The 24,096-nt window shown below is 36.8% G+C and overlaps 1 protein-coding gene across 1 annotated transcript in view; it reads left to right on the top strand.

Annotated features, from left to right (window-relative positions):
• The window catches only part of VWA8 (von Willebrand factor A domain containing 8), a 181,253-nt gene that overhangs the window by 121,927 nt on the left and 35,230 nt on the right, over positions 1 to 24,096 (top strand). The window contains exons 30-37 of the mRNA XM_082278807.1: positions 6,396 to 6,512; positions 6,987 to 7,051; positions 7,151 to 7,276; positions 7,901 to 8,010; positions 10,001 to 10,155; positions 11,890 to 12,091; positions 16,459 to 16,540; positions 18,485 to 18,689. Coding sequence (XP_082134933.1) covers positions 6,396 to 6,512; positions 6,987 to 7,051; positions 7,151 to 7,276; positions 7,901 to 8,010; positions 10,001 to 10,155; positions 11,890 to 12,091; positions 16,459 to 16,540; positions 18,485 to 18,689 — 1,062 coding nt within the window. The remainder of the gene's footprint in view (positions 1 to 6,395; positions 6,513 to 6,986; positions 7,052 to 7,150; positions 7,277 to 7,900; positions 8,011 to 10,000; positions 10,156 to 11,889; positions 12,092 to 16,458; positions 16,541 to 18,484; positions 18,690 to 24,096) is intronic.

Here is a 24,096-nt window from a genome sequence, read left to right on the forward strand (position 1 = left end):
CTTCTATTCTTGAAGCTGAGTTCTACCTGCTTATCTTCTCTTACTGATAGAGGAAGATTGGCCGTTACGGGAGAAAGGGGGAGAGTAGATAAAGTTCAGGAGTCTCAATCAAGCAGCATATGTTTGTAAAGTGCAGAGTAAAGTGTTTTATGTGAACTTAAGTTCTGCTCCAATCTTGTCCCCCTTTTATTTTTCAAATAGTGTATAAAAGAGATGTTTTCTGAGTCACAAAGTAAAATGTTGCTTGTGTTTGCTCCATGGCACTATTTGTGATTTGTTTTGTGAATCCTTATATTTCTTGTTCTGTAACGTGAAGTGTCGAGACTAGAAGGGAGACTAGGTAAGCCTTGACATCAGCAATGCAAACTGAGAACCACTGACAATTTCAGTGTTGGTTTGACTCAAATGCTTTTTTTAAAGACAACTATTGCATACTTTGCACTTCTCTTACTATCTGTGAACTGACTGTAAAATTTCCAATTCAAAATCTCTTTGCCCAGGAGTGGGAAGACACAACAGTGTATACTGGGCTGCTGCTGTTCATTATTTAATATTAATAATAGTTTGTTATGCTACCAGTCACTATGGTTTGATACGGGCATTAAATCTGGTCATTATTGTTGTCTGGTTTTTCCTTTCTTTGAATTTCTTCTGTCGATTTTTCAGTAGGTGAAATACTTCAATCTAGGAGAACCTTTCGTACATTGAGTTGGGATGTTAATAGTTTTCAGTCATTTCTAGAGTTTCTGCAATACTGTTGTTCCAGGAACACTTGTTGGGTGTTGATGCCACTTTCTGGTATCAAATGCTACAGTTAAGCTCAGTGCCTTATGAGAAACACAATTCTTCTGCCTTTTGTAGAACTGCCTATGCAGGTGCAGCTGCCTGTTGGATACTTTCCAAGGCAAACTGGAAAAAATATGGTTCTGAGGTTACCTGCTTGTTGAACAGCTATGGAAATACCATTTGGGCTATTTTGAGATGCACATAGCACATTTGTTTGGTTCTAAATAATTCTTGGCTCTCTTTTGCGCAGTTCATGCAGGAAACTAAAACAGATGGCAGTCTGTCTTGTATCTAAGAATGTTTAGAACGTCTCACACTTTTTAATATAAAGCCAGCAATATTCTTTGCTTTCTAAGTCTCCAAAATTCCTACCATTTTGTTTTTAACCAAATCACAGTAGCATTTGGTGTCCGAAATGAAGGTTCTTCTGTGAAGCTTTAGGTAGTTATCTCAGTCTCGTTTTGGCTGTCCTCATGGAATATATCTTTTAGTGATAGTATGAGAGAGATACTTTTCTGACTCTGAAGTAAAATTTGTTCTGTGGAGAGACTGTGGCAGTTCATTTCCCTTTCCAGATGACTTCAGTCATGCTGTAACCTCATGTTTTTCTCTGACAGAGCTAAATATTGCCAGTTTCAGATTTGCCTTTCTTGGCAAGTGCTACAGGTGAATACATCCTGTCTGGAAATAAGCCTGTTTTAGACTGGAAAATAATACAAAATTAAAATATTCAGAATGTTTTCATTACCTTAGGGCTTTTTACGTATTTTTACCATTAAGGCAGACCTTACTCACTGTTGGTGAAAATATGTTTCATTTAATTACAAACTGGGTTGCAAAAGTCCTATACTTAGAACACCATTCAAAAGTAATTTTAGATTTCTTGAGAACTTAAGTAAGCAGCTTGAACAGAAAACAAAAAAAGAAGAATAATTATTCTCTTGTATATTGTATGCTTGTATCCACGGACTACATTGGTAATTTGTTTGGGATTGGTTTTTAAGTGAGGCACTGAAGCACAGGTTAAACAAGTACCGCTGTTACAGTCTTCACAGCCACTGCTATCATTCCTTATGTTGTGTTTCAAGTGTTAGGATCTCTAGTTCCCACTGAATCACAAGAGGGATTCTCAAGTAGTGTAATTTTTTCACATGGAGCTTAGGTTTTATTCCTAACTCTTCCTGCAATGGAGCCATGGAAAAATCATGTGCTCTGTGCACCTGTGAAATGAGGTGAATGTTGCTGTGTATGAAATTTAATCCATTATTATTGATGTTAGCAGGTAAGCATATGATCTAAGATAATAATCCAAGTACTTTCTGTATTTGCTGGGAGAATAAAGGTGACCTGAAGAGCATTTCATCTCAGCTAAAGTAGAATATGTTTAATTGCCCTCTGGATGTGTCTCTCTCTTTCCACTGACTACAGAAAGATGCTTGATATATAGTCAAGATGCCTACATTTGGATGTACTAAGATCACTGGCAGGCATAAACTCAGAACTTGCAGCATTCATATGTTAAGAAAAGTAGATTAGTGGCACATCTGCATTTTGGGCAACGCTACAAGAGTTAGCTCATTGTGCCAGGGGTGCATCAAACAAAACAAGAAGAACAAGTAATATAAAAAATGTATTTGATGCTTTAGAGATTCATCTGTGTTTAGTTGCAAGAAGACTAAGAAGTATTAACAATATTTGTAGAAATAAGAACTTGCATTTATTAAATAAAAGGGCCATTTGACAGCTGCTATTTCATAAATAATATAATCCATTAATTAGACAATACCAAAAGCAGTTTTTTTCATTTTTTTCTTTTAATAGAGATCTTTGGAGATAAATGTTTCTGACTAAGTTATGAAAAAGAACAATTTAAAATGGATTATAACCTTATTGGAAAAGATGAGATGATGATGTTGTGGCTCTTCAAATAAGCTTGTATGTTTTATCTTGTTCCCAGATGACATCCATCTAGATTCAGTAGAGCCCTCCAGTGAAATAAAATGAAAAATCATCATTCCTTCCTGTCCTTTTAAATAAATTTTTACTGAAAGTAAACTCCTCAAAGCTCAAACTTAATGGCACAAGTGGGAGATTTATCTGATTTTAAGCCACATTTACATCTTCTTGGAAGAAAGGATAGATGATTTTATTCCTCACGGTGGCCATTGGTCTCAATGAGTGCAAGCTGGTTTGACTCTATCTTTTTGTTCAGACGAAACTCATAGACTTTGCAAGGAGTCTTCAGAAATCTCAAGTAACTTCTTTGTAAGATGGGAATTGCATTCATCTTTTCAAAGCAGAAATGCCTCTGCCATCTGTCCTCCCCACAAGTACTTCAAGGCCTACTCTTATTTTCTGCTAAATCTTTGTGCCCACCATATGCACTTTCCTTTCTCTTTCTGCATCTATCAGTTCTACTGCTCAGAAGGAGAGCAAGTACAGACCAAAAAGAATTCTGATAACCTTCATGCATGATTTTATGTGGGATTGTAGGAGCAAACTGTACATGGAGAATTGATTTGCTAATTGTTACAATTTGTTAATTGTAAATTAACAGCACACTTCCAGGTTTTTTTACAAGCACTTCACTGTGTTGAAAGGCTACAAGTGGACAAACAGAGTAACCTACAGTCTACCTTAGGGAGCACAACAAGCTTTGTTCAGGCAGTGTCCTGCCAGCATGCTTTGACTCTGCTTTTGTCTTTCTTGGTCAGGAAGCGGGGTGGGGAGGGAGGGAAATGCTTTTCCCTGTCCCATGTGCTCCTGCAGGTCTGTCAAAGCTCTCTGATAACAAGGGAGTGAGGGAGTCTGTGGCGCAGAAAGTGACACAGAGATCCACCTCACTCACCATGTGTAGAAGATGGCCACCATTCTTTAAAAGAAGACTTCTTTTAACAGTTTGTGATCTGGCCTGAAGCACAAGTGAGGACCTGAATATGGAACTACCAGTAACATAGTAGTAGTAACTTCTGTAACCTCTAGTCCCCATAATATTCTGACGTTTGTCTTCAGAACAAAAGGTGTATTTTCTTATTTTCTTCAAAAACTAGTTCCCTTTTTTTATATATTATATTATATTATGTTTTATTATATTATATTTTATGTTCCTTTTCTATGAGTACACCTTATAGTAAAGGTCTGCTTAAATAGAAATGTGTGCACCTTCTGTAGAATGGAAGAAGGCTCATTTTCCATAAGCACAAATCTTATACTACTACTTGTTGCTCTGAGTTCTCTGAAATCTCAAGTACAATAAAGTCTCCCAAATCATCTGAAAGATACCACTTGCATTAATTAGAACACCAGTAATCTACTTGCATACATTTCTCTACCTCTGAAGATGTGATGGTTTGAGCCCCAAACCATAAATTCTTGCACAGACTTTTTCCAACTGAACCTGCTGGACAGTGTGTTAATGTTTGTATGTGTGCCTAGTATTTACAGTGTCAGGATTGTTATGTTTCTATCACTCAAGGGATCCTTGAGTGAGAAAAGGTGGGACAGGAGGCAAGTGGATGTATGATTACTCTGCCTAGCTAAGGATCAGCCTCAGTCTGAAGCTGACAGCTAAGAAGAATCTGTGTTTGCAACTTGCTTGCTCAGGACATGAGCATCGAGGACAGAAGAGATCAAAACTGAGAGTGAATTTGCAGAGAAGAATACAAGAATGTTAAACTGAGTTATTTGCACTGTCCCACTCTGAAACTTCCGCAAGCTCTCCCCTCTTTCTGCAAAACCATAAGGAACAACTTCCCACACCAGCAAAATGAAGTCACAACCCTGTTTGGTTTAAGGACTTCTTAGAGGAAATGCCGGTTAAAATAAAATCAGCAGTAAGTAAAGGGAAACTTTGCAGTAACTAAAAATAAAGGCACATCACTTCACAAGATTGGTTATTGCATCTGTCCAGAGCTTGGAATTCCAGACATTGGGGTCGGGAGGTCGCCCAAAGGTTACTTTTCTCCCAGTCAAGAACAAACACAGTGGAATTGCACACCAGTGTCTTTTCCCAGCCCACTTGAAGAGCTGCCAGAGCTGCTCTTGGATGCATTCACAAATGACGCAAAAATCTATTCTTAAACACAGACAGAATATACATCAGTCACTTAGCACAGAAGGAAACCATTAACATCAGAAGGGGTGGAGTAGAGAAGCTTTTTATACTACCAACTGCTCTCATAAATTTAGCACTAAGTGGAAGAATGTAATTGATTTGTATGTGTTCTTTATCTCATGTGGAAGGCTAATGCTGTTTCAGGATTGTATAAATGAAATATGGCAGAAAACCAAAATCCAAAGCAAATGTCCTATTTTTTTTTTCCTGAACCACATTTCTATAATTTTGGTTTGTAATACATAAGCAAGCTTCTTTTTTTAGAAATATTGAACTTGAACTGAAATTCCCAAATGCTCCAAATAACATGATAATATTTTAAATACTTTACCATATTTAGCTTCAAATTACTGTTATTATTAAAGTTAACTCTCACAAGTATTTCTAGTGAAAGTATGAAGAGTACCCAAAAGAACAAAACTGCTGTGACTCAGATTGTTTGTATTTGTTTTATTTAGGGGAATTCGTGGGAATTTATGTTTTACTTCCTTAACGTCTATTGTGCGTTATTGCACATGTTGTACGTAGGCAGTTTACTTTTAGTACATCCTTGCAGAACCTAATGTCCTTGCAGAGCTGAACGTTTCCTTGAATGGCAAACAAAAAATTGAACCCAAGGCTTAATTAACTTATTCCTTTGTACCTTTTAAATTTCATTTGATGCAGTTAAGGTTGGCCCTGAATGACAGTTGTCTTGAATTCTTAGTTAAAAAGATTAGGAGCAGCTGTAGTACTTTGCAAAAAGAAATGCTTAAAAAGCCCCCATCATTTGACAGCATGTGTTGACCCTTGGGCATTGAGGAACAAATGAGAAATCTGATGAAATTCAAAATTTAGCAGACTATATTTTCATGTGATACATGGAGATTTGTGTCTGCTTCTGGTCTTCATCCTCTTCAGTCATCCTGCTGTCCTCTAACAGCTGTCCTATCTTGGACACTATAAGCTATCAAGAGTGTGCAGGTCACAGAAGGATTGTCACACTCTGGAATATTTAATAGGCTCCACAGTATCAGAAATATGAACTTGGAGAGAAAGTACTGAGCCATTTTTTCTTTCACCAGTTTTTCACCTTCAGTGGGACTTAAGCAATGGGTACAGTAGAAAAATGGTAAGCAAACATAAAAACTGAAGTGAAATATTTTAGTGACTTGACAGAACTAATATCTCTTAACTGTAGCTGCATCTTAGACATGTAAATGATACTAGTCCTGTTCCTAGAAATTATGCAGAGATTAATATGAGATGTATAGATAAAATGCTATGGAAAAACTGTAATATCATTCCAGCCCTTGCATGTACTTAACCTCTTCAATTCAATTTCTCTATGAACTTTGAAATGAACCAAGAAAATCCAGCTTATGTTTTGCAACAAAATCTAGATGATCTTTTCGAAATGTCCTAAGTGGCTCGAGTTGTGAAAGTGGTTCAGATAGTTTTGTTGTAGTCTCTTAAGTGGGCTTGAGATGTACATCGATCTGCTTTTCATTTACAGAGCAATGTTGTGTTGTTGCTGGATACAAACAGTGGTGCTCTTCGCCGACTTTTGCTCTCACCAGATGCTCAAGACTCTCCTAAGAGAACATCTTGGTGGAGCAACAAAGAAGAGATGGTGAGGAATAGCACCTACCGCTATTATACTAAGTTTTTTTAAAAGCAGATGTCAGTATTGGAAAAACTACCCCAGGATCATTGGGGTTTTCCTGGTTTTACAGCCCAAGCATTTAATTGTTTACTCTTATGTTTAAACGTCTTATGCATAAAATAGCATTGTTATGGAATATTGATAGAAGAAATATAAATAAGTTGTCTGAAGATATGTATCTTTAAAATATCCCTTTTTAGGCCTAGAACTGGAAATAACGGAACATTTTGTTACAATGAATTATGTCCAAAATAATGAACTCAGTTATGATGCAATTTATGAGAAGGAACAAGGAAAGCTAGATAGCATTTTGAGAGGCAATTAAAGCTATGGATTCTTCTAAATAAAGGAAAAAAACTAGTACACTTTCAGAGGAGTCAGGGAAACTCACTGGGACAAATCTAACAAACACTAATTGCCCTATGATGTATTTTTATACAGAGCAACTACAAAATGTGCCGCGAGTTTTCACACAAAAACTGGCTGGTGTTCTACAAAGAAACAGGGTGAGAGTAAATTATATCCTTGTATTAAATTGATTTATATCGGATCTCCTTGTGTATATCCCTATCTGATTATTCTTTTCTTGCCTTCCAATTTTATAGAAACCATCTTATTGTACTGGATGTATTGGAGGGTCAAACTCACACCATCTCACTTCCGATCAGTCTGAAATCTGTTTTCCTGGTGGCTGAAGACCGGTGGCTCTTGGTGGAAAACAAAACAAATAAGTTAGTTCAGCCTAGTTGTCTCGACGGCATTATTTCTTGTTTGTGTCTCATTTGTGTTCAGGAGTTTCACTCCTGGTCTCATACTTAGTTTTTTCTGTTTGTGAGACTGGCTGGACTTGAAAAGTGGGTGTTTAAGATGCAAATTTGCTGAGGTGAATTTGCAGGTAGGCTTTTAGAGTAGGAAATGAAGAGGATATGCCAGCCTCTGAAAGTCTAGACTAACTTTGATTGTATGCATGTTAATATTAATTTTACTGAGGTGGTGTTGAACTTTAGAAATGAGAATGCTGGTGGACCTATCTCTGGAAATACAGACACATTATCCAGAGTTAGAGCCTGCTTCCTTTACTTTCATGGTCATATGAAAGAAATGTTATTCTGCTGTGTCATTTTCATGAATGCACAGCAAATGAAAGTGTGTAAATAAGAAGACAAATCTGCCACTTGCTGGCCTACCCTTTCCTATCTCACAGATGTTTGGGAAATTATATTTAGTTTTAGCAAAAGGTGTTGATAACCTTGTTTATATAAATGTAGAATGTTTTCACTGTTTCCGAAGATAAAAGTCATTGTTTAAAGTTACAAGTTTAGTTGGGAATTATTATAAATGTGTATCCTTTACAGGAAATTTCTTTTAACCAAGCGTGCCCATATGGAAGCTCAAGACAGTGAGGTTTGCCAGCTGCATGCATTGAGTGAAGAGCCAGCTGACATGGGATTTGGCTTAACAACAGGTATTGAATGCAAATTTGGCTAGTTCCTTTTTTCTTTTTTCTTTTTATCATTTCTGTTTGCAGCTGCACAAACAAGGCTCTTTAAAGGTCTGAGTAACCATCTCTCTGATTCTGTTTTTGCCCCCCTTATCATGTTTGGTTAATAATAACAGCTTTTGTCAAGGCATGGCACATTCCATGATCAAACTTCAAGTTGTTTGAATAAAGCATTTTTGTTTCATTGTAGCATTCAAGACCCTACAGACAAGCATGTAGAATGGAAAAGGAAGAAAAATGACAAGGCAGGAATTAGAACAGGAATAGAAGGGAACAAATATATTAATGAGTCCAGGCTGTAGACTGTTGCAGGTCTGCTACTCACACTCAGATGAGCTGGAAAAGATTTCCCAACCCTTAGAAAAATGCAAGCCACCTACTGCTAGAACAGAAGTCACAGTTTCTGTAGTTCTGTTGATAGTGTGCAGGAGGCCATTGAGGCCATCACACCTGTGTTAAAAGATGGGGGGAGTTTGATCAGTAAAATTCCCAGATGGTGGTAGGCATTGAGGCATATCTTAGTTACAGAGTAAGGCAGAAATCTCCAGTGGTCGTCATTCTGCCTGGTAAGATGTCTGTCTTCAAATCTCATAGCCTTTTCAATCTGGAGCATTTGATCTCGGTGCACAGAATCTTTAGTTTACTTGGTTTTAGAAGACTGGAAGTACATGTGCATCCCACCTAACAGTTCATAGGTTTTGGCCATTATGTATCAGAGAGACAGAGGAAACAAGCAGAGAAACCACTTTAATATCTCTTAAAGGAGCAACAAGTTTTGTTCTGGTTCTTGTGGCTAGCCTAAGTAAGAAAATGAGATTAACACAGTGTAAACATGGTACAAACAAATGTTATTGACAAATAATAGGGCTTATTTTACATAAATAGCAACCAGGTGGATACCAAAAACTAACCACAGTCTAAATATCCAGAATCCTTTTTAACTCTTGTACAGTTTACTCTACCAACTTATCAAGTGCTATCAGAGGACAGTAGTTTCCTTCCTCTTTCTACCTTATTTAGAAACTATTCTGGAGTATCATTCCTCAGATGGATAGAAATGTTATTATAATTTCCAGTCTCAAAGTGTTTGTGGGCAGTTTCTTGCTGCATGCTTTCTGTGCTATTTTTCTCCTTTGTTATCTCGTTTCATCTTTTCCAGTCTAAAATGTTATCATATCCCCTGTCCACCTTTTTCCAAATCATCCAGCAAACCCCATCTGTAACATCTTCAGCCTGTCCTTGTTCTTTGAGGAAGAAGCTGTGGCAGGAGAACTAAAAGAAAGGTAGACCAGTGTGGCTTTACTGCTGACCCAGACCTTTTATCCTTTGAGGGAGGAAAGATTTTCTCCCACTGACATGTGAACAAGATAGTCTGCTCATCGAAGTGGAACTAGTGCAGAACTAAAGATAGCAGGTTCTGACTCTGTTGGTAATTTGAGGCAAGGTAAAAGGCTCTTACAGATGCACAGAATAAAGTTCAGTTTTCATTAGCTTAAAGACAAAACCAAAGCAGCATTTATAACAGAAATGCATTACAAACAACATTATTTAAATTGCAAAGACAGCAAGAGTGTCACTGAGAAATGTCACATTCACACCTATGCAAACCTGTGTTTTGCCTTTTGGTGCATTTGCATTATAACAATTTTCAATGAGATCACGTGCTGTTCTATTCCACAGGCTTCCTGCCTCATTTGTACAGTAGAGGGCAAAATTAAGTGGTATAAGCAACTACAAAACTAGTATTTCCTGATTTTAAGTACTTAACTTTACAAAAATAAGATTACTTCCTTCTCCTCTGTGTTATGGTATAGTATAATCAGATCTTCTGCTTTTTAGTAATTTTATGCTCAAAGTAATAGCAATGTTCAGTGCTCAGTGCTCTTACAGTTAATATCGTTTCCTATTGCACATCTGGATTTAATGACTAATTTTGTTTAATTTCCCTGTTTAGTGTCAGAGCTGTGTGTGCCTCATGCAGTTTCAATTGACCAGCTATCTTCAGAAAACCTCAGTGCAGCTGTGGGACAAAAGATCAGCTCCCCCAACAGGATCTTCTCAGATGAACATAATTATGCTACTATTGTTATTGGTTTCCCAGACCTCTTGGTAAATTCTCAGCATTATTATACAATGAAATAGTATGGTCTCATTTATTCTGTAACCTGTTAAGTACCTGTTTACCAAATGATTTGGAAAAAGAAGGGAATGACAGTAAGGGGCAAATTAATGTAGTGTACACTGTTTGTTAGGGTAGTCTAATCTAGAGGGGTGCTTGTGGTTTTTTAAGTAATAATAAATGGCACAATACAATGTCTAGCACAGACAAAATTCATTTTTGGTAAGATCTGAACAGTGCTGGCTAGAGTAATTTTCTAAATGATGTGTTTTACCATTTTTTAATCAAGCCTAACCACTGAGAAAAAGAGTATCAGTATAATTTTGAACTGTTCAGTGTGAACTTTTTGCCCAGTGTGCAGCAGATAGCAGGACAAGATTTAGGAAAAAGAAAAAAAGATACAGAAAATGATAGCAAAACTATAAAGCCCCATCACTACTGAAAAATGTAGTTAAGTGTAAATAGTCCATGTAAGTGTGCTTACTGCCGTGACACAGTTAGAAAAGCACCAGAAAAGAAAAGGAAACTTAGCAGTGTAACAACTAGGGCTGTTGCAAGGAGTGAAGGCAAACACAGGGAAAATACAAGCAGAATGTCTAATTCTTTGGACTTTTTTTATATTTGCCCCCAATGGTACATAAAAAGAGTAGTGATTATGGAATAAATAATTGCATTTCATGTTTGTTTAATAAATTGGGGCAAATTAGAAAATGTAAGTGTTAACAGACATGAATTTTGGGAAAGCTAAATGACAGAAGAAAATTCTTTGAAATCCAAAATGATTCAAAAATACGTTTTTGTCAATAAGACAGTCTTTGCAGTTAGCTTTTGAGTTTTCCTTGATTTGGTTTTATATTAGCATATAGTTATTATAGCTTTTCATATTGCTTACAATAGATGTGAATTTATTGCTGAAAAAGAGAGGTGGTCTAGAGGAGGGAGTACTAAAGGAGCTGCACACTTCAGTACTAACACACTAATGTGGGTGATGAAGCATTTTTGGCTCTGCCTGATTTAGACTGAGGCACCGTCTTTCCTCATACATAGTTTTAGAAGTCCGTGTGAATGTCAAAGAAGGAGTGCTAAGGGTGAACGTTAGAGTGATGGGGCAAAACTTCAGACTCAGTGTTCAGTGCTGGTGGTGTAGGTGTTTAGTATGAACAAGCTATCTGAGCTCTTATCTGTAATAGCAGTGCTCAGTTTAGCGAACACGAAGACCTTCAAGATGATTTTTCCTCCAGCCTCTTTTGACCATACTGGAAGATGAAGCCACTGGCTTTGATGTGGAGACCTACACTTAAATCTCTGAACCTGGAACTAAGTCCCAGCCTTATTGATTACCTTTGAATTTATTACTGAAATACCTGTTTACATTTATCTTTATTAGTGGAAACCTAAGAGTTTTTTACATAGTTTGGTTCCAAATTAGGTTATTTCAATGCTTTCTGTTCCTGGTTCAATTAAAAAAAGAAGTCGATTCAACTTCAGATTTTCAGAGCATCTTCATGCCTAAAACTCATGTAGATGGTTTGTTGGTTTTTACCCCTATAGGGGTTTTTGATGACAAAATAATCCAGGTCATTCCTTGTCATATGGTAGCATAAGAAGTAACCATAATAGCCACATTTGATCTGAAATTAAATAAGAAGTGGAACTTATCAAGAAATATTTGTTCTTGGACTTAATAGTAATGTTTTCTTCAGTAGACACCTTCTCTTTTGCAGTCTCCCAGTGAAGTGTATAGCTGGAAAAGAAACTCCTCTCTGAGTCACAAACGTGCTTCTCCTTCTGATCCATTTTATTATGGAGCCCAGAGGAAAACAGGAGCTGCAAAACAAACCAATTGTGTAACTTTATTGGCTTCTAATCAAATAGTCAGAATTTTAGCACCTGGAGATGTACCTTTGAAAGACATCTACCCAAAAGGTAAGAGGTTCATGTATTTGTGCTGCAACACACTTGGGTTTTGTTTTGTAATCTGCTATCACTCATTTATTTTTCCAGAATGTTCTTAAATAGTCACAGAGCAAGTATTTGAGAAGGAATGAGTGTAGCTGCACTTAGTTTTAGAATTAATTTGGATCTTATTAGCATGCTGAATTATACTTCTGAGAAATTAACAGGGTATCTACACTGTGAATATCTCAGTGGATGGGATTTCTCTCTGTCTGCACAGGAAACCCACTAATGGAATATGATTATTCCAGTTCAGCAATTGGCCTTCACCAGTATTTCCAGCTTCTGCTCAGAGTCACACAGAGATGCAGTGATAAACCTGTTGTCTGACTAACTCAGAATTCTATCCCCAGCAGGGGCAATAGGAGAGGTTATTTTGGAAATGCATGTGACCCTGTCCACTTCTTTGTTTTTCTCTTCATATTGTCTCAATATTTGCACTTGTTTTGCTAGGGATATTGCAGAAGACATCCCTGCCTCAGGCTTTAAACCTCCTTTTATGGACCTGTTGTCCATAAGTTTATCTGGTCCCTCTTTGAACCTGTGTATCTCCACAGCAAACTCACAAGTTCATGATTTTTTTTGTGATCAACTCATCTCTTACTGGGTTTATCAGGTGCCCCTTATTCTAGCATTTCAGGCTTAGATGAATAACAGTTCTGCATTCACCTTAACCATCACCTTCATGACTTGGCAAACTTCAGTCACTCCTGCCTTCTCTCCAAACTGAAGAGACCCAGACTTTTTAACTCTTCTCCTGTCCAAGACAATGTTGCGTGAACAACATTCACATGCAGCAAAACCATCCTCCTTTCTGACACTAATAAAGCAGGTGTAGGCTACAGATCTTCAGACATTTTTGTGCTGCCATGCCAAGCTTTCTGTTATCATTATAACTTTAGCTTCTTTAGCCAATAACTAAAAATATACCAATTAGTGCTAAATAACAGCATTTGTGAGTTTTGCATTACCTCTAGGAATCTCCAAAGTTTACTATCCAAAGAAAAAATGCCCACACTGTTTGTACATGGTAGAATGGCTTGATTTCATCAGCACAAGAAGCTATTCCTGATTTAGTCTGTGTGTGAACTGTCTGTCCCCGAATAAACATTTTATTCCAAATTAACTCAAACAGAATGAATGATCTAATCTGCCTGTCCTCATTCAACACAGATCAACTTCCCTGTGTAGAGAAACCCTTTTATTTATTACCAAGAGAATAAAACATTTACTTGACTAAGGAAGCCAAGTCAAGGATTTCAACAGGGTAGAAAACTTCAGTTACCTCCTTTTGTAACTGAAGAAAAGATTACCTCTTAAAAAGATTAAACTTAATAAAATCAGTTGGAGTTAGAATCTTGGAACTAATTATACAACTTCAGGCTGCAGTCTTCTCTTAGTTTATAAACTACTGAATGGTCAGACTGTGTCACTTTTTTTCAGGCTTTCACAGAAAAAAAAAGGATCTGAATCTGAAGTAGATGTTTTAGAAGGTAATTCTTCAGAGCTTTTGTTAAAACCAATTTACTGATTTGGGAGTGAGGGAGTTATCTTCCCTCAGTGCTTCCAAATGATACCTAAATTGGGATCTTAACTGCTATTCCTAAAAGCCTTTTAAGTTGCTGTGGTATGTAACACCTTGTATTGCTAGGTTATTATAATTAAAACCCAGGGGACATTCTTCATGAATCCACAATACCAGTAACCTGAGCATATTATCAGTCTGAGAACTGGCTTCTGTCTGACCAAGCAGTTTAATTTTTTTCTCTCAGCTGTGGTGAAATATATTAATGAATAGGGATTGATAGCTTTAAATGTATAGAAAATTGTATGAGGGTTTTTGCAGTGCTTTATGGCCATTTAAGTTGAAAGATTTCATGCCTTGAAGATCATTATCATTGATATTTATTTTCTGAATGAGGTTTTAATTTATGAATGACAAAGTCTGATTTTAACTGAATCATGTTTAATATGACCTTACCAATTCAATTAAATGGGACCTGAGCAAGACTCTAGGTTTTCTGTTCTATAGCTTTTTTCAGGACTTTTTCAAGACATTTCCATTTATCAGTGAATGGCTGGATTTTCTAGCGGAGGAGGAGCTATGAGGGAAATACTACAGTGGCCTGTGCTACTCAGCATGTCATGAAAAAAACTGAAAAATTAATTAACACTGAGGTAACAGTGCTGATGATAGTGGTTATTATTCATGGTAGGAATTATGGTTATTACCATGAAGAATTATGATAAGGACTACAATTCTGAATGCAATAGAAATAACAGGTGAAGTTCAGTATAGATAAATATGTGGAGGAAGACAAAATCCTAATTCTACATCAAAAAAGATAGGGATGATGAGAAATCTGATTCAATCTCCCTGCTCAGCAGGGTCCTCTAGAGTATGTTACTCAGGATTGTGTCCAAACAGTTCTTCTCCAGGGAAGGAAACCCCACAACCTCTCTGGGCATGCAGTTCCAGTGCTCAGTCACCATCACAGTGAAGAATTATTTTCTCATGTTCAGGTGGAACATCAGTTTCTGTCTGTTGCCTCTTGTCCTATTGCTTGGCACCACAGAGCAGAGCCTGGTCCATCCTCTAACACCCTCTCTTTAGGTACTCATAGACACTGATGAGGTCCCCTCTCAGCTGTCTTTTCTTGAGGCTGAGCAAGTCATGGTCCCTCAGCCTTTCCTCATAAGAGAGTTGTTCCAATCTCCTCATCATCTTCATAGCCCTCCGCTGGACCTGCTCCAGGAGCTCCATGTCTCCCTTGCACTGAGGAGCCCAGAACTGAACATTGTGTCTGCTTTCCTTAAAGTTTGATGTCTAGAGCTGTGCATAGCTGTTCTTCTCCATCAGGCTTTGGCAAAATAAGAACAAACTGCACATGTCTGATATTCATGTTTCATTGTCAAGATTCTTGGTTGCAGTTCTGGGGCCTAGCCAACTCTTGTGTAGCATTTAAACATTTGATTGTCTTTTTGTCCGCTCCCTACTCTGCCGCCCTTTGTCTTTTTATTGTCTTTAATTTGTTTGATTTGAGTTCTTTCTCTAATTTATTAATTTTTAATTCTTATTCCACAGTTCTACCCTTTCTAGTTCAGTATCTGCCCTTGTTCTAGATCTTCATCAGAATTTTTAAAGTGTATCTTATTCTTCATTACTAACAAAAGAAAGCACATTTTGAAACAGTAACAAAATCTAGGGAAAACAAAAAGTGGCCTTTGGCCCACAAACCTGCATATTTCCAGACTTTTTCCGACTGTTTCTGTTGTGTTTGATATTCCCCCTTTTCTGAAGATGAGTAAAGTCAATAGACATGCTACTGTAGGCATGAATACTATAGATACTTAGATACAGTAGGTATGCATAAAGTGCTGCTGTGGGTTATTCTGTGTGCTCATTTGAGTATTAGATCTCCTTATGCTGCTGATCTTACTGGTCTTTTCTGTGTGTGCTCTATGCAAGCATCAATACTTCTGCAGGTAAGGTCAGACTCCTGCATTTCAAGGAGGTGAAAGATGCGTTGTTTCAGAAGAAAATCTAGACTTGCTTTCATCTTGTGCCAATGACATTTTTTACCCATACTGGGCAGTGTGGTTCAGTCTTCTGGTTTCTTTTCTGAAAAACTGCCTCAATTTGCTGCAGGCAGATGAAAGTCAGCTCCTAACTGGGAGCCACTTCTGAGCCCAGGCACAGTGTACTCACAAGCTGGCAAAAGCCAGTGCAGGCACACAAACACAAATTTATTTCAGAGGGAAGGACCGTATATTAGCTGTATTCATTAAACTGTCCATAAACACAATATTTAATGCTTGATAGTCCAGGGCAGTTTAATATAAAGTTATAAAATCTTTGCATACTGAGAATTTACCTCCAAAAAGAGAGGTTCAATTCAAGGGAACAGTGTTTAGGTTAGTATTATTGAGAAGTTTTCAAGTGGAAGTCATAAACACAATGTTTTGAAATATTCCTCAATATGCTTTTAAAGTCAGATACACAACTGACATTATCTTCAGTGACAGATAAAAGCACCAAGTTAGGGATTGCAGTAATGCTTGAATAGTGCTTTTGTGAGCAGAGCTGTATTTGTGTGCAACTTTGACATTTCCCATACAAATACATTGTTCTTTTGTAACTGTGACTGTCTGATTACTCATTGTTGTAATAATAAAACAATTCCTTATTTGCAAGTTCTATTTCTGTATTGCATATGAAAGCTTATCATTTTCTGACAGGTGCTGTATAATAAAATGTTTAAATTTAATCTGCTAAATGCAAATGCAATAACCAGTTAATCATGCAGCAGGAAAATGACATGTTTGTTTATTTTCAGATGTCACTCCTCCACCAGCTGCTGGATACTTGGAAGTAACAGATCTTAACTCAAAGAAAATCAAATACATTACAATTCCTAGGTAACTGACTTTATTGATTAGAGCACTGTCGTCTTAGAGGAAGAGCAAAGAGAATTTAGTGTCTATTATTACTTCAGGACAAGCAAATATTTCTTTTGATGTGGGAAGTAAGACTAATTCATACCTAGTGTAAAATTCTGCAAACATTGCAGTGTATTTTTGTCAACATTATTTATCTGTTTTTACTAGATAGGGCCGATGAAAATGTAGCAATTAATTAGTAAATATGAAAAGTAGCATTATCTTCTGATTTTCATTCCCTTTGTTCCTTCCCCCTCTTCCATCCACTTTATTCTCAAGCTGTTTCATTATGGTTTGCTGTCTTTATTTTCTTTTCCTTTTTCACTGTCTTTAGGATCTGAGAAAGACAGGCAAAATGATCCAGTGTTAGGTGCTAGGAAACCGAGAATCAAATTCTGGTCCAGTATAAAGTTCACTTTGAAAATAGCTTGAGCTTCTCTGTGGTTCTCCCTTTGGAAAGTATCTTGTATGGTAAATTAAAATAGCCAGATTGTATGGCTTCTGTTACGTTTTAACATCTGTCTCTCTGTCACAACTGTAGAGAGTATTTGCAAATGTTTTATCATATAAAGATACATTTTGGTCCCAAATTGTCATTTTCTACTGCAATAATAATAAACATTTTTGTTTTAAATGACAGTGTCTCAACTTTGCGTATTTAAATATCATGTGTATGAAACTCACACATTAAGAATTTTATACTTTTTTTTATTCTATCCATTCGATGTTGATTTTGACAGTACTTATTCTCATTTAAATTAATTCTGGTTCATTAATAATCTGGGGAACATTTTAATTAACAGAGAATTATTTTTGCACTGTTCACCATTTTATAATTGGTCCATTGGCTTACATCTTACACAGTCGTTCAAAAATGAAAGACATTACCATAAAAATAGGAAGGAATCACTTTTTTTTTCACTAGGATTTTATAGGAAATAACAGAAATTACAAAGCTGTATTTTAACATTATGACCCTTAAACTAGCATTAGGATTTAAGCTGTGAGTGGCAGATCTGAGCAGAAGTCCAGATTTAAAAGTGTACTCCAGTAAGAACTGATGAGTAAAGTGAGTTTTCATCATATATATATGAATAGTTCTCTGTTAAAATCTAACAATCTTTCTTCCTTCTGGCAAAGTTAGCCCAGTCAAATGCTAAGATAACTCTTTTTCAGTTTGAGTTAGTACATGGTGGTTTCAGTCATAGGTAGAAGCATGTGTTGCTTCTTCTTACATTTTTGAAAATGACTAATTTTGCCATTAGTGCAGGTTGCCAAGTCATTTATGCATATAGTTAACAGTACTGAAAAATGCATAGATTCTTCCCTACATTATCTAAATTTCCCTTCATATTATGTACCTTTAAGGCACTCTCAGCAGTAAATTTTTGTCAGCAAGTTATCTGTTTAAAAAAGTGCTATGATTTTCTGTACCTAAAGCTATGCCATTGTTAAATGAGCATTTAAATTTAATATTTTATTAAAGCACTAGAGAAAGGTGTTACTCTAATTTGATAAAAATATATTTTCCTTAGTGCTCGGATCATGTTCTCTCTACTTTTTTTAATTTTTCTGTAGCATCTTCTTACATTTTTTATATTCTTAATAGGTTTTTTTCTAAAGATGGACTATTTTTAGATAGATTAGATACAGCAGTGTATTTAAACTACAGCAATGGTTTTGGCAACATATTGCCTTCCACCCTGATCTTTTATACTGCTTCTTATACAGTCAGGTATCTTGGTTATATCCAGTTTCAGTAGCTGGACAGTTTCAGATAAAATAGTGGGTCTACAGGGCTTAGTTATAGTCTGTCATGAAATGAGGATGTAATTTCATTTAATTGTCGCCTTAACTGCAGAAATAATCATCCCCGTTTTAATTGCAGCTGCAAGAAAAATCACATTAATTCTTGTTTTTCAGGTCACAGTCTCTCTCTCCATACACATCTTGGCTCTCTCAGATCTCAGATGCTGATGCCCTGCTGGCGCCGCTGGGCAAAGTGGGGTTGGTTACTGTGGACATGGGAGGAGGTGTGAGGCTCTGGGAGACTGGGCTGGAGAGCCTCCAGCAGTCACTGCAGGATTGGAGGAACATGATTGGCCAAGAGGATGGGCGTCCTGTGCAGGTAGGACTTCACGAAGCTGAACTGAAAAACATGTAACACAAAGAGCTGTGGATGAGTTTTCAGCTGGGAAAGGAGTTGATGGGGAGAGCTGTGAAGTAGAAGTGCACCTGTGACAAAAATTTAATAGACTTCTTCCCTGAATAAGAGGCACAGTAGCTTAATTTAAAAACATTTTATAACCCCTGTAATTATGGTTACTGACAGGCTCTTTGTCTTACACTGTTTGTATTTTTGCCAAATTCCAGTGCAATTAAATGCAAGTAAATTCTTTATCTCCTGCTGATTTTTAACTGTAACTTTCAGAATGTAGAATAATGAAATTAATTTTTAAGAAAAGGATATAATTTTCCAGAGCTCAAATTCTTGGGAAAAAAATTGAGGGTTTACTTTGAAAAAGAAACTTGAAACCTAGGTGAAAGATGCCTTGAGTTCACAGTAGAGCCTTTGCTAATCTTGATAATTTTCCCAGCTGAGCAGAGTTGCAAGGATCCCCATAGAGCCATGTTCTCATGTGGAATGTTTAGGTAGCTGCAGAAAATACACAGTATTTACATATACGGTGTGTGTGCGTGTATGTATGCATGTATGTATGTATATACGAGTGTTAATGTACTGGCTAATACGTCTGATCACCATTGCAACACAGAGGCAGCATTCAGGACTGTTCAATTGCATCTTTCATTAGAAGGGGAAAACAGATCTCTCTCTGGTTTTGGTTGGGGTTTTTTGTCTTTTACTTTCTTTTCCCACTCTTAGCTCCCTTTCTAGATGATGTTCTGTGGTTACAGAGACTTGGGCAAGAACTGACGTGTTCTTGTTACTGGACCTCAGCAAATGCCATTCATAAAAGTCGTGAGAAAAGGAAACTCTTACCCGGTAGCACCTTTGTTCTTGACACTTGTGGCTTTGCCAGTGCCATGTTCATTGCCAGTGCAGGAGCACTAGCACCATCTTATGGTCAGATACAGTTGGTTTACACCAGCCCAGAGAGTTTAACTAGTTTAAATAGGTTTGTTTTTTTTCCTTTTTGCTTTTTTTTTTTTAAATAACTTGTAATTTTATTCAACAATATTATTTTATTGTCAGTAATAGCCAACAAATTATTAGACAATACTGGCTTGGAAAGTACGCGGCATAAGAAAATTCAAGTCATTTAACTAGTAATCTCAAGTAGCCATTTTAAAGAAGGCTAAGAATTTTTCCCACAGTCACAAAGCAGTTTTCAAGATCTGCTGTAGAATTTCTCTTCACTGACAGCCTGCCTCCCTACTAGGCACGTTCCAGGATAAAGTCTCCTTAGAATATCTTTCTTTTTTTTCCTGTGTCAAACCAGTGGTTTGTCAGAACTGAAATAGCATGCTCTTTGATTTGTGCTGAAGGGCTGGAACAAAGCCTCCTATGTGATCTTCTGACTTACATGATTATCACTAACTTCTGTTTCCCTACTTTACTTTTTTGCTCTGATTTAAATGGAAAGATGAGACCTAAGAAGCCAATGCCTTGTTTATAAAAGCATTGCAGAGCAATAAAAAGCGAATTAGGTCTTTTATGTTATGTAATCTCCAGTAAGATAATAGATATGTAGTTGCTGTGTAAACTCTGTACTTTGCTAATTGGATATGAAGGCCTTCACCTTTCCTACTTAGTTTTTCAATAGGTCTAGATGTAAAAACAGTACTGTCTTAAGGCATTTTTTTCTGGAAATGAAAGGATCCTATTAGCTTAAAAACATATTCATGTAGCTTCCCTGTGTAGTTGAGCATACCAAGAACTTGTCTCTTGATCTAGGGATAATTACTTTGCTAAGAATGCTGCAACTAAATATTTCCTGATACCTGTTTTTGCAAGATTGGACACATTTTGCAGCCATGTATTGTTCTGTTCATTCAAGTGTATGAAAATCACCTCCTTTTGTGTAATGTTTCGTGTGCATTCTCGTGTTAAGTAACTTGGAGTCTGATGAGGTTTCTCTAATTCTTTGACTTAACCCATCATTCCCAATCATCTCAGAAACTCACTTTAAGAGAATTGTCAGTGTTCTACATATCACCCACCCACCTCCAATTTCCCCTTCCCTAAAAACTGCCATTGTTGCATCCCACAAAGCTGCCACAGGCTTAGCAAAGCTCAATATCCCTTCATGGTGATGTTCTTAGACCAATGCGAGACCTGTCTAGGTGGTTGGGAACCACTGATCTGCAGAAACACATGCAAACTCTTTGAGTCTTCCTGATCTTTTAGAGAAAAAAGAATTACAGTTCTTTCAATATAAATACAGTTTCAAAGAATTGGAATCAAATCTTCAACCAGGCTTCAGTTGGAGCTATTGGTACTATCTTCTAGGGCTGCATTTTTGCTTTCACAAACACGTTAGCTCTGAGAAGGAGGCTGGATATACATAAGCAATGAAACGGAGGAAAACAAACAGCTGTTCCACTTACAGTCAGTAATTAGGTTCCCTTGATATAATTTGTGGCAATCTTCAAAATAGTCAACATTTGTTTTGTATTGTTGACATACTCAGCAGAGTTCAAACTGCTGAAGTCTTGAGGCTACCAAATTAGTTTCTCAAAATACGCTATGCATTTACATAAGACTGCATTTATACAGGCAGGTCAGAATTTTTCGTCATTTATTGAAGTTTTAAATGCAAAATAATACTACAGTGCTCTGAAATTATTAAATTGGAGTGTCTAAAATACAAAATCTAAACAAAATACTGTATTTTCTTAAGTTGTTAACTCTACTCCAAAAACTGTTGAGCTTTTTCACTGTTTTTCCTTGTCTCTGACAAGGTCAGTTCATTATCAAATACCTGAAGAGAATTTGAAAGACAATTTATTTTTAGAATCTTGCCCTAAAAGTTTCATGGCAATGGGCAGACATTGATAAGCTTGTGTTACTTTTTTTCATCAAAGGGTTATTGATGGAAATTAACAGCACTGATTACATTCTGATATAGTTCAGATATTTTCTTTCTGTAAGCATTATTTAGTGATATGTCTCATTTAGATAAAGTACAATGCTTAGATAAAAATAATTAAAATGTGCATCATTTAGAGGTATTTCAATAGATGGTAAGGCATTTTTCTGTGACTATTTGCAAAACCATTTAGTTCTGTATTTATTCCACTTAATGTTCTCCTGCTGTAGACTGTTGTCCAAAATGTTTTATGCTGTGTACTCAGAATGCCATTGCTTTCAGAAGCCTCAGGACATATCCAAACCTGTAGAGTGCATAAAAATGTAGTTAGCAAAAGATTGCTAAAGCTTTGTCATCTAGTTTATGCTAATATATATATGAACTCAAAATTGAATTCACAACATTTTTTTAAATCCAGGTGCAGTCTTGATCTAGGTAATCACCATGCAAAGTGACATCCTGAAGTTGAGGGTAGTCTCCTGTCATTTCAGTACCAAGATTGTCCAAAGAAGTGATCTGATTGATTAAAAAAATAATAATTCTTGTAAACTAAGATGTTTTTAGGGCTTTATTTGGGAGGGGGATTTTTTTTGTGTCTGTCGTTCGATGTATTTGTGGAACCTGCAGTAGTTTTATCATCTCCTACATGCATGAGATGGGTTTTTGAAATTGCAGCAGTGCCCTCTGTTTGTGGCTATATGTAAGGACCTAATGAGTTAAGTAGTTGTGACTGTAACCATTTTGATTTCCTATGGAATGTTCTCTGTCATTTTCAGTATTGGAAGCCTTCCTCATAAACATTCAGGTACTTAGTTGGAAATTAATTCATATTTACATCTAAGTGAATAGTTAGCAAGAAGAAAAAAAAAAAAGAGAGACTTCTTTCCATTTTCCTATCTTTCTGCTGTCCTAAAACAAGGTCACAATTTCCTGGTACACCCCAGATCTTAAAGGTCAAGGCCTGGTTGTTCTACAGTACACTTCTTCAAGGATGGATATTGCTTATTTTTCTTTGGCCAGTGACAAAGCCCCACTCTACATAAGTGTTCTGTATAATGTGTGGTTTTCTTCAGAACTTAAAAAGCTAAAACTTTGGCTCAGCTTTTATCTCCTATAAGAGCTCAGGTGGGCTTCCTAGATGATTCAGGTTCAGCCAATGTGATATCAAGATGACATAGTGTAGGACAGAGCAGAGCAAAGATACAGCACATGTGAATTGAGTGGGCACCAGCTTTGATAATACCAGCTGTTTAAAAATAGATAAAGTACATTTACCCATGAGCAAGTGCACGTGCTGTGTAGAACCTGAATAATACAACACCTACATCATCCCGGCTCTCTAGTCTTAAGACTGATGGGCAACACTCAGCTTAAAAAAATCACATACTTCTTTGCAGGTGTGTCAGTCCAAAAGAAGTGTGTAAGAGAGACCCTGACACCTTAGTATGAAACCAGGCCCTTCCAAAAACAAGGATCAGCCTGGAAATGTTTTCTCCCATTTTTTCCTCACTTTGCTTTTGTAACTTAGCCTGACCTGGACTCAAAGTTGAGTACATTCCTGAAGTATTCATAATGCCAAAAATCTCACATTTAGTGTTGAAGTTAAAAGAAGCCCAGTCACATTAAGTTAGGTGGGGGGTGTGCATGTGTAGTTGAGTGTGTGTATCTATGTATTCACACACAGGTACATGTATATATTTGCACACACACACACATGATCATTTTTTTCCCCCAGTTGTCATACTTGGATATTGGTTCTCTTGAATTAGAATTACCTGAAGAGATCATCATAACTTTGCAGGTAGCCAGTCCCTCAGGGACTGTATTTCATAAAGAGCAAGAATTGGAAGTCAATTTGGGTAAGGATTGCCTTATTCCCTTCCTTGAATAGTCTCATTTATTTCATTTGTATTCCATTCAACTAATCATGTAGAACTCTACTTGAAGTATTCACCCCTTAAGTGAATTAATATTTTTTATTTTAGTGAATGCATCTTTTATTTCTTTTTATTTTCTGAAGCTGTGATTTAAAGTTCAGGGTAATGCGAGTTCACCTGATGAAATTTAATTGTTTAGGTTGGATGTTTATCTAAAGAATAATTGATTCAGGAGTTTCAGTGATTCCAGCTTGGTTATATTTACTGCTCAGGATCTACTTTAATCTATACTGATAGTTCGGGGTTTTTTGCCCTTTTAAAAAAGTGACATTGTACTTTATAACATAACGAAAATCCAGCCTTTTCCTGATGTTGAGACTGAACTGGGCAAAGCTGCAGTTCTTGAATTGAGACAAAAGTATGACCCTTAGCAAGAGCGGCCAGTCCTTCTTCCCACCACCCCCGTCCTCTGTTTTTCCCTTTGCGCCAAGCAGTCTTTCTGACCACATGAGGGCATCAGTGGGCTAATAACAATGATTTCCTTCAGTTTTTAAATACTGTCAGTGCAAACCTCATAAATTACGAGAAATAGATGCAGTGGAGAGTT

Source organism: Coloeus monedula, assembly GCF_965178545.1.
Source record: "Coloeus monedula genome assembly, chromosome: 3".
In the NCBI taxonomy this organism is placed as follows: domain Eukaryota; kingdom Metazoa; phylum Chordata; class Aves; order Passeriformes; family Corvidae; genus Coloeus; species Coloeus monedula.